The following is an 11,679-nucleotide window of genomic DNA, read 5'->3' as shown; positions in this document are numbered from 1 at the left end:
TACATGAATCTGCTTCAACTACATAAAAGTGACTTATAAATCATTTATTACATGTTTATTTACTGCTTATAAATGCTAAACAGTGAGGTTAATATAAAGTGTTGCCCTTTCACTCTTATGTCTATTATTAATTCTGGTATTATTGCTACAAAAAGCTACTACTGCTGCTGCTAAAATTACTACTGATACCAACCTCAATTTAACTACTACCAATACTGCAATACTGCTACTGACACTTTTTCTCCTTCCAACAATAATGCTGTGGCTACAAATACCACTACTATCACTACTGCTGATTTTACCCCTAATACGCCTCTACAACTTCTTTATTTGCTAAACTACACACATGCCTCTGTTACTGCTTCTACTATAAGTTCTGATAGGCCTACTTTCTATTTGTCTACAATTACTGTCAATCCATTATCCATTTCTTTAAGACAGTAAAAATAAAAAAAATAAGATTAAAACAAGGCTTAGCAATAAAAGGAAAAAAAAATCTGTTTAAAACGGGCCTGTGTTAGTCAAAGAAAAAAAGGCTCTAATGGCCGAGTTTATTGTAGGTCATTAGGTTGAATGTCTTTACTTCCAACCAGAAACACAATCTCTCCTTTCATCTCCTTGTCTTTCTTTTTACGTCACACACAAATACACACTCATGCACAGCCGTACTCACACAAACACACACAGACACACACACAAACACAGAGACTGAGTGCAATGTGTGAGACAAAGAAAGAAAGAGACAGCAGACCGTCTGTATTGCCCCAATAAAAGTCATTAGGTTGAGGAAATGGTGGTTGTGACGGTGTGGTGTGGTGTGTTGTAGTTGTTTTGCGGTTCAAGGTTCATGTGCAGCCTTGGACTCACTCTTCAAAGTCTGGGTTGGGACCCCAGATTGGAAAGAAGAAACAAAAAATGACAAAGAAACTACATACCACTTTTACATATTATCTTTTAAAGTTTGACGCTTACATTTTATATCAATTCAACCTTGGGCAGCAATTATCTTAATAACCTGCTTTTTAGTTATGGTTGTGTTTACGATTTAGGCTCATCCAACTAAAATGTGAGTCTATTTAATTGTGCTTCTGGGTATACATTTTGTTGCAGATGTGATCACAAAATATGTTAATTTACTTTTTATTACTATGTAAAGCAGTCCGACAACATCCTGTGAATTGCTTCAAACAATGCTGTTACAAACCAGCATTTAAAATAAGCAATACTTATATGTGTATGTTGTGTAGTTATGCTCTTCTTATTTTACAAGACATTTTATATGATATATTATAACACATTTTAAAAGTGTCTGAACTGGTTTATGCCAACAGGCAATAATTTAAAAAGTCTATTCATAATTTCACAATCAGACGAATCCAATCCTCTAAATGTCACATAAATTGGCAATGTTTTTTGTTTTTTTTCCAAATGTTTGATTTCCTTGTAAATTAGAAATGGATTTAAATTCATGAAATCATATCATAAAGTTTACCTCAAGTTTTTTTTCATCCAATTAATGATTAAACCCTCCGAGAAAGCCCCGCAAAGCCCTTTCAAAACAAGCAACAAACAGTTCCTCTTGGAGATATATTTTAATACCTTGTCTTCAAGTGTACATGTTCTGACATAAAATGCATGCATACATTGAAATCCAAACTGCGTAATGGTACAATAAATGCAAGGACACGCACTTGGAACAAAAGTAGATGATAGGCATGAACAACTCATTGATTGTCATTCATTATTTAATCACATTTAATCACAAAGCTCATCAAAGTTAACCAACCAATAGGATTGCACTCATATTGCTCTCTTATGCAGTCAGGCTTTACAGTATTTTTCCAGAAAACACAGAAGCAAAATAGTAACAACAACAAATGTCACAGATATTACACACAAAAAATTAGATTGTCTTCAGTTGCCTAAAATTATTATATTTACATGGTATTTGGTCTTTACCTTTTAATTGTAAACAATTTCACAGCAAGCGGATTTATAATCCAAAAACTGTGACTATCAATACAGATTGGTAGAGCGATAGAAACTAACTAATTTACACGCATAGGGCCTGTGTCAATAAACTGTCAAAACCAAAACACACAATAAAAATGTGACGTCCGCAGTTGAGCATATCAAGAGCTAGTACATCTGGATTTAATGTTTCCCTACATTTAGTTTTTTGAAAGGATAAAGAATGTATATGCTCATTCCTTGGTATTTATAGGACATGAGGCAGAGAGAGGTTTCATGTCTTCCCAGTGAGCCACATGTCTTCAGATAAGGAAGTTGGGTTCAAATAAGACAAGAATGCCTTTGATGAAAAGTCAATAAAATCAGGAGCCAGACAGAAGAATATTCATTAGTTGTTGGTGTTTTTGACTGCTCAGGATTTGATTGCACTCTAGAAAAACATGGGGGCTAAACCTGAGCCTTGGGGTTCTCCTTCGATGGCAGGAAGGAACGTTATCTATTTATCTGAATACAATGGAGCCTGGTCTTTGTGATGATCGCATACAGATGCCCTTTGGCTAATTCAGACGTACTGTGCTTATTCCATGTTGTAAAGGGCTCATTTCATGGATTGAAAGGTTATATAAAATGCAATTCTCTTTCAAAAAATATCCAAGGCACACTATAGGGTTTGTGCCTTGGAAATTAAAACCAACATGGCAGTATGTAGCCTATATTCAAAATGACCAGCCTATATTTTTTTATCTAGTATTTGTTTTACCTTTATGTTTGTCTCTATAACCTCGCTACAGGGTTGGAATGATACAGTGCTGTGACAGTGTTTGCAGAGTTGTCACACAGTTTGCGCCTCACACTAAAAGAAAGACTCTCTTACTTTTTTCTTCCTCATCCGTCCATCAGAACAGGTGATATCCTGCGTTGTACAGCAGCCTCTCTCTTTTCAATTTCTTCTCTTTCATTCTTCTGTTCTGGAACCAGATTTTCACCTGTCTGAATGAGCAAGGATAAAATAGATGAATAGAATTGGATTTGTTTGCGCTGCTGTTCTAATAGAGATGTAAGTTATACTGAAATAAAAAGCAACATATCAGACAGAATATTAGTAGGCTACTCAATGTAAACACATGATACACATCCCCAACATTTTTTTTTTTAATTTGTTTACGCCACAACAAACAATTATATTCATTATCAAGACATCTACCAATTATTTTCCTGATTAACGCCATAAAATTGTAAAACATGCCCATCAAAATTTCCCAGAGCCCAATGTGACATTTTTAACTCTCATGTTGTCCTCGGGTCAAATTGACCCGTTTTACTATATCAATGTTCTTTTTAATTACCCAAAATAAAATGATTGATTCCAAACAACGCTCTTTGGCAAGTACAAATCTCTACTTTCATTAATTTTGTGGTGTCTTATTCAATTTGATAGCATTTAAAGAAAAAAATTGAAGTGGTTTGGAAATAGTATTGAGTAAAAGTTATTTTTATAAAGACATATTTCAGTCTGATTATCAACATCCATTCCTTTAATTTTAGTCTAAATAATTTCTAATTTCTGCTTTTCTAACTCAAACATTAGGTATAATTTCCTATAAAGGAGGTTTATTAACCATGAATTCCAAAAATAACTGTAAAACTAAAGTTAATAAGTTGGTTTTATGTAGTATTAAAAACGTCAAAAAAAGTGACTAACATTAAAAAACAGTGTCAAGAGTCTTGAAAAAAGGGACAAAAACTAAGAAAAAGTTAAAAACGTTGATAAAAACCATCAAAAGAAGTGTTGATATTCAATTTTGACGGGAAGACATCACGAGGGTTAAATCTCTGTTCAGCAGAAATTCAGTCCTAAGGATATAAACACAGTGGAGAATTAGAATTAGCCGTTATCAAAATAGTTTCTGATTAATTTTCTGTGATTAATTCCCTTCCGATGTATTCATGGTTACTTTAACTCTCTTAATTCCATAAGACTTTGCTAACAACAAGAACAAGACAGCCGTCACCAGCCATGCAGGGAATGGAGGATTTAATCAGAGTGCTCCTCTGCAGCCTGAAGCGTAGGTGAGTGGAGAAACAATCACCCTAGCTCTAATTTACCCTCATCTAACCCCAACGGGAGCAACGTTGGAAGTGTTCACACCCCATCCCACCCCCTACCCCACCAAAAAATTAAATCTTGCCATTAGAAATTGAGTAAGAATACTTAAAAAGAATGTCCTCAAACCTGCATATAACTTGTTGATATGTTTAATATTTATACATGTAGTCCAGCCAGTCTTCTATGTAATCTTGGAACTAAATCTTCCAGTTTGTGATGGAAAAGAGTGTTGATGTGGGCATGTGTTTTGTTCTGCCAGTTTATTATGTTAAGGTTTTAACACAGTTACAGGTGTGACTGTGCTTCTATGACCCAAAAAACAGCTTGTACTTTTTACAAATCTCTTCATATATGAGTCCGTGATTTAGAACTGGGGTCTAGTCCTACCCTCCAAAATTGAATTGAAGAAATGTTGCAACATGCACGCACCGATCTGTCAGGCGCAGAAGGTGGGACAGCTGCACGCGTCTTTCCTTGCTGATGTATACGTTGAATAGAAACTGTCTCTCCAGCTCTCTGAGCTGCTGCTTGGAGTAAGGACAACGCTTCCTCCTCCTCCCACAGGGCTCTGCAGGAGAGAGAGCGACAGGGATACACCTTGAGAAAAGAGTTATTATACACAGAATAGTGAAAAAGCAAAATTTTTATCTAAGTGTGTCTAATGTAATAGAAGAACATTACTAATGTAATACAACATGAATGTTTAGAGGACACCTGTTTTTTTTTTAACATCTAAAAAAGATGAGTGACAACCAGTCTGTGAATTAGTCTGAGTTTAATGGAACTGATTTTGTTTTTGATTATTTTAATTTTTTATTGTTTTTAGCCTTTAATGGCTAGGACAGATATAGACAGGAAAGTTGAAGAGAGATGGAGGATGACATGCAGCAGGGCCACAGGTCGGAATCGAACTCGGGCTGCTGCAGTAAAGACTGAACCGTAATATATGGGGCGCACGTCCACCAGGTGAGCTACCAGGGCGCCCTTGAAATAATTTTTAAATTCTAAATTTTGATTTTCTTTGTTACATTGCACACAGCCACGCATTGACAGGAAAACACCCAATGTACATCTCAGACCTCTCAAAAAACCTATTACCAGACAATAAAATAAATTATGACACAGCAATTCAAATTCAAATTTAACGGGACTTTTGAGAATAAGTAAAACAAAGAGAAAAAAAATTTACCACAGTAGAATGGTTTTTGACAACACTAGTGTGGTGAAAATAGAGAGACCAAGTAGGCAATCACTCATGTGAAATGGGAGATTCTCCATGTAGACAGACAAGTTTGACATATTTTTCATTAACAAATGTCTTGTGTCTTGGTCATTAGGTTATCTTTTCCAGATGTATGCAGCTGTTCACTTCTGGAAGCTATAATCCAACTGGCAATGGGACTTCTTTTTTATTGCAATACATTTTTTGCCAATGGCTGGTAGGTTTTTTGTAAGCTTGTTGGAATGATGATGTAAGATTTAACCCAAAAGGAATATCTCAGGACTCAGGATGTATCGGGAAGGTAACTAAAGCATCACAGATCCCCTGTGAAGAGCCTGTTTTAGTATATACACTGCCAAGTGAAATGAAAGAAAGTAGCCTACATTTATATTTCTTACATTTAAAACAAAGGGGTGAGAAGTTGAGGTTGACTCCATGTAGCTTGGAAGAGGCGAGCTAAATCTGATGTAAAACATTGAGATTTGTAACTTTTAATTTAAGGATAATGTCAAGGTCGAAGTCGGAACAGTGAGTTCAAGAACTGACTGACCAGAGCCAGAGTCGATAATTACATTAGTGTTTACATTGGGTTATTTGTTTTCATTTGTAAATGTGTAAATCACAAGCAAACCATGCTTATTTAGGCCCACATGCAAAGTTAGTAGGCTATATGTGACTGGTTACTATTTCAGCCAGATGGGAGTGCAATTGGCAACAAAGAAAATTGGAACTAACTTTATTGTGTCATTTGATAAATAATCACATATCACTGCATAGAAGCCTACAATTTTAAAATAGCTAAAGGCTGAACACAGCATGCGGGTTTCCATTTTAGAGACATTACGTTGCTACATTGGGGCCATTAAATACATTCCTTAGGTTGTAGACATGTAGAGAAGGAAGAAGCTAAAACAGTACACTATAGGCTACTAGCGTATGTTTTATGGTGTTGTTAATTGTTGCATTATATTCAGTCCTGTATCCCAATAGCTTTAATTTGAAAAGACAACCCTGTTCTAATCAATCAGAATCAGAATACTTCACTGATCCCCTCAGGGAAAGGATTTAGTTGGAGTTGCTCACAGTCAATTCCAAGGTAAAAGAAGAGTAAGGAAAGTCAATAAGTGTATAAAGTAACATATGAGAAATAAATAAAAACTTAAGTACGTAGAGATTAGGTTACAAGTAAGATTTGGTTAAAAAGATTGTTTCAAATGGCTTGTAGCCTACATATTCTACTGTAGCAGTGTCACGGATATAAATTAGTAGACTACAGAGTAAATATAAGTAGGAGCAAAAAAATTAGATTGAGTAAAGACATAGTAGCAGTCTACACAACAGCAACATATAGGCCTATAAATAAAAAGAGTCAACAAAAGGTCTATAAATGGCTGCCCCCGTTGGGCCAAGCATTTCACAACATTCAGGGAGTTTATGTGTAAGGAGTAGAAATGATAATGTAGGCTAATGTGTTTAATGAAAAACATATAGGATATCAAATAGCAAGTTATCTGTTGCGCAAAATCTCTCGTGACCCTGCCTGAAGCAAGACACAGCCCGTGGGTTCATCACGACAATAAAGAGTGCTGTAGGGTTTTTTAGGGGGCTCTAGCCTACGTGGTCTCAATTAGGAATTCAACTAGCCTGTTTATCTAGCCTAGGCCCTATTTGTTTTTAAATAAATGAAACTATTTATCTCATTGAAATTGAAGTAGGCTAGTCTGTATGTCTTGCACTTACCCAGGCCTTGGCTGTAGTCTCCTGCACTGCCGCTGGATGACGGCGCATCCTCCTCGTCCTCCTTCGCAGCCTGGGGTGACTCTGACCCCTCCCTCACCTTGCTGCTTTCCCCGGTGTGACAGCTCGTCCACTCGGCCGGAGTCGTCTCTTTCTGCTGTTGGCTCCCAGGTGTAGGCCTAACCTGGGCTCTCGGACCTACTGCCTCTTCCGTATAGTCGAGAAACTGCTCGAAAACCTGCGGCAGGACTCTGTTTTGCCCTGCCGGGAAGAGAAGTCGAGCGTCCGGGTTGAACGCCGTGTGTCTGCCGGGGAAACCCCGCGGGTCTCCGGGAAACGACTGTGCGTGGAAACGAGAGCCTGGGGCGCCGTTAGCCGCTCCGCCGTACAGAAAGCAGTCGTTACCGGTGTTGAATATCGTCTCCGACGACGATGGTAAGCCCTGGTACTCGTGAAAACCCGCTTCCCCCGGGAAGCTGAGGCGGGATGGCGGCGCAGAGCTGATGGGACGGTTCGCCTGGTGGAGACTCCATTTCCACGGAGGAGGATACTGCTGTCGCGGCTCGTGGTGGCAGTAGCCCCGGTAATCCGGCAGCCTTCTCGCTGAAGCGGTGCTATGGTCCAGGAGAGCTGCGCCGTTCTTCGTTAGGAACGGTGACGTGATGGAGCCAAAGTCAGACTTTGACGGATAGGTACAGCTCGGTAAATACATGGACAATTAAAATTCTCTCAATTCTAACAGGCTGTGGTTTGACAAACTATCTAAAAAAACCTGCACGCAATCATACACAGGGTAAAGGTAGCCTACCCTTAATTACATTTTCACATGGGCACAGCTAATTAGTAGGTTAACCCTAAATGTAGAAATTAGGCTGTAATCAATAGGCTTATAAACATTAACCTAAACCTAGCTCTGTGACCTAAGCCCTGACAGGTAAAACAAGAAACATAAATATTGTAGCCTATAAAAGCCTATCTCCCCATCTCTGCATTAGCCCCAATGAAACCACCTCTCAATGGTAAGGGAGGAAAACAGTCTTTGACCTTGATCCCGCCCAAACTGGGTCTGCTGGGTAAAATTAAAAAGGCTGGGCTGCACGTTTTCCTTGTCAGGCCATGTCAAACCCAAGCCACACACACACACATACATACACACACATATACAAACTATGCCAACAATAGTACTTTAGTTAAGCTTTTTCTGTATAAAACATAAATACAAAGCCAGGAGGTGACATTTAAATTTAAATCAAACAGTGAAACAAGCAGTTAAGTGTTACGTTAGTAGCCTGTAATAAACAAATCTGTTTTTAAGCACAGAGAAAACCATCCATTTTGCATGCACACTGAATGTTGTAAGACTTCTTGGATATTTTTGACTTGTAAAACCAAAGAGCAATGTTCAAAGTAGCCTATAGTATTTCTTTGAATAAGGAGCACAAACAAGTCTAAAAGCTGGATTTTAAAGCCCATTTTGAGCATCTACAAGGGGAGCAGTTGGAGCTAAATGTATTTTAGAGCCCTTTAAATATTGTTCATCCTCTGTGATCACCCATCCTGTCCTCTGCCCAGACCGGGTCCAGTGAAAGAAAACACTCACATTCCTGTTGGATATAAGTGTATTGGTGTCTGTGGGTGTTGCTTTTTTTTTGTACTGAAATATTGTGGCTTAGTGATTGATAAGTATAATATGGAGCAGCAACAATCCACAATTTTATTTTTAGAATATGTATATTCTACAAAAACTGTCAAATTTATGTGTTTAAAGAGGGGAAAATAATAACTCGCATGATTTTTATAGCTTTATTAATCTGACATTTTGCTGATTACCGTGTTTCACTACACAATTAAATATCTTTAGATTTATAATTTTCCATCCCAAAACATCAAAATGATTTTTAGCATTGTGCATTGTCATAAATATTGCAAATTTCCATTATCAGATTAGTATTTTGCAAACTAATTAAAGGAAATGTTTTTCTTCTTAACCAATTAGTTTTTACTTTTTGATTTTGCATTATGATCATTACGTAATGCCTCACTAATTACTGTTTGGAGGGAAAGCTTTCCAACACTACCGTATGTCTTCAGACTTTAGTCTCAAATAGGTCTAACTAATGCATATATATTAAGGAAAATAGCATCACTTTGATATTCTTATGCTTTTTGTGCAACGCAAATTGTTATAGGGACAATAAAGGTTTAATTTATCAATACATCCTGTTGGCTAACCTATCAATATTATTACTTATAATAACAACCTAGTAACAGTGGTCAGTGGTCTAGTTAACTGGAGTAGCTGTAGTAGCAGATTAGGGTTGCTACGATTATTTTCATTGCTGATTAATCTGTCAATTAATTTCTTGATTAATCCATTAGTTATTTGGTCTTTACAATTTTCTACAATGTTGAAAAATGTAGATCAATGTTTTTCAAAGTCCAACGTGACGGCCTCAAATGTCTTGTTTTGTCCAAAAGATATTTAGTTTACTGCGATAGAGGAGTGAAGAAACTAGAAAATGTTCACATTTAAGAAGCTGGAATTAGTAATAAACTGTATAAAAATAATAAACTGATTAATCCATTATCAAAATTGCAGATTAATTCAATAGTTGATCATTTATCAATTCATTGATTTATCTTTGGGCTACAGCAGATACAGTAGAGTACGCGGCCCATGGCGGCCCGACACTCTCCATAGATCATTACTGCTTAGAGTACTTGTATTGTTTTAGAAGTACTAGTATCAGCAGTAACACACCCAATGTGTGTGGTCAACAGTAACAGTAATAGTTGAGCAGTTGTCCTCTGGTTATATTTTTGTCATTCCCTTATATATTACAAACAGCTCTGTAAAAGGAAAGCATTGTTGTTAAGGGATTTTCCAATTTTTTGCTCAGTAAATATGTGTCTAATCAAAAGACATTTTCTTTTTTATGCATTCACTTATCATGAGGACATCACGCTGAAACACATCGGTGTTATTGTTCTGAAGAAAGTTCATTGACACTCAAGGCCCAGAGTTTTTTAGGTTGTTGTTGTTGTTGTTGTTGTTGTTGTTGTTGTTGTTGTAGACATACCATAGGTGGGATTCTGACATGCCCTTTGATCAGCCTGCATGAAAGTGCAGCTGAAGATGCATATGACAGAAAATTAAATCTTAAATGTCGTTGATTAAGGCTTCGCACACACTCACGTAGGCTCAAGTAAAGACCATTAGATGCCACTTTTTTTGTTTTGTTTGATAACCCCGATTTAAACTTCCAATCCAGGAAAAGTGGCTGCTTAAGAGAGGGAAGCCAACGGCCAACCAGCAACCCAAAGGCCTATGAACCCAGGCTGTAAACGACCACAGGAACTTAATTACTCCAAGACAAAAGCTGAAAACAGGCCTAACAGCCTGAATCAAAATTAGCTATACGACAACAAAAGGCTTTGTGCTGGTGGAGCTGGGCTCTCCCTCTCTCTATTAACACCATCTAGCCTGTGGACATAATCAGCCCAAGTTCATTACTCAGGCTCTGGAGAGAGAAGACAGAAGAAGAAGAATCAGAGAATGAGGGAACGCCATCAGAGGGTTGGCTTGCTGGCTGACTACCTTTCTGTTATTGTCACTGTTGAAAGAAGAGGCCTTAATTATAAAAATCATGGCCTGGAGAGGCTTTTTGATAACATTTGTGCCATATAATGCAAATTGTCAGCTTGTATATTACTTTTGCATGAGAGTTGAGTTATACGTAGCATTCCCTTGCCAAACAAGGGGTATTTTTGTCCACACAAGACATTTTGACAGTCCACAGTAGGAAAAAGCACAGGTGTGAAGGATAAAATGGTGGCTGAATTCCATCCAGCTGCTTCAGTTTTCAGGGTCTTGCTCTTGCTGACTCTCACACTTTTAACACGTGTCACTTCATAAATACATTTAAAAAATGATTTTTAAAAAAAATTATAATTTCAAAATACATTTTAAATAGCCTGAATAAAAATAAATGCAAAACTATTTAAAGTTTAATTAAAAAATAAATCCATAAAAGGAGAAAATAAATAGGAAAGTAAATAAATAGACAAATTGTTGCCAAGGCAAATAAATGAAGAAACAAATTAAAACAGAAATATCAATGTATGTTACATTGTAAATTGAACGCCTTTATTTATTTTGAATATAATTTTTGGTACATTTAATTCACATTCACATAAGTCAAATTAATATATTTATTGAGTGATTTGCATTTTTATTTTTTATTTTGGCAGCTTCCGTCATCCACACACTGTCATGTTCCACTGGGACCAGGGGCGTAGCACATAATTCTGGGCCCTGCAGAAAGGCATTTTCTATGGGCCCCTCCCCACATCCACAGCCAGTCATTCTAGCATCTTTTTGGGCCCCCCTTACATGAGGACCCTGGGTACTCAGTCCCCGTTTCCCCCCCAGTCCAACACCCCTGACTGGGAGACTTAAGAACCAAACCAAGCAAAGTTATTTAGAACAGCTGACACATCTGCTGTGAAAAATACCAAAAGTTCTTATTTGCTTAACAATGTGCTGGATGGCGTGACTGCTGATGTTTCATCTGTGTATGACGCTGTCTTGGGGGCCTCAGCAGGTGTCTGCAGGTGGGCTGCTACACATCTCAGACGTCCG

General features: G+C 37.4%; 1 protein-coding gene across 1 annotated transcript; it reads right to left on the bottom strand.

Moving 5' to 3' along the window:
- Positions 1-1,619: 1,619 nt before the first annotated feature.
- On the bottom strand, positions 1,620-8,256 carry LOC116705615 (homeobox protein Hox-D11b). The gene is made up of 3 exons (XM_032541922.1): positions 7,041-8,256; positions 4,508-4,646; positions 1,620-2,961 (listed from the first exon to the last, which is right to left on the bottom strand). Exons 1-3 carry the CDS (start codon positions 7,747-7,749, stop codon positions 2,868-2,870), a joined length of 942 nt encoding a protein of 313 aa, XP_032397813.1. The 5' UTR covers positions 7,750-8,256; the 3' UTR covers positions 1,620-2,867.
- Between the last annotated feature and the right edge of the window lie 3,423 nt (positions 8,257-11,679).

This window comes from Etheostoma spectabile, chromosome 17 (assembly GCF_008692095.1).
Source record: "Etheostoma spectabile isolate EspeVRDwgs_2016 chromosome 17, UIUC_Espe_1.0, whole genome shotgun sequence".
NCBI classification, from domain to species: domain Eukaryota; kingdom Metazoa; phylum Chordata; class Actinopteri; order Perciformes; family Percidae; genus Etheostoma; species Etheostoma spectabile.
Note: the sequence above shows the minus strand (reverse complement) of the source record. Positions and strands in the feature narration are given on the sequence as shown.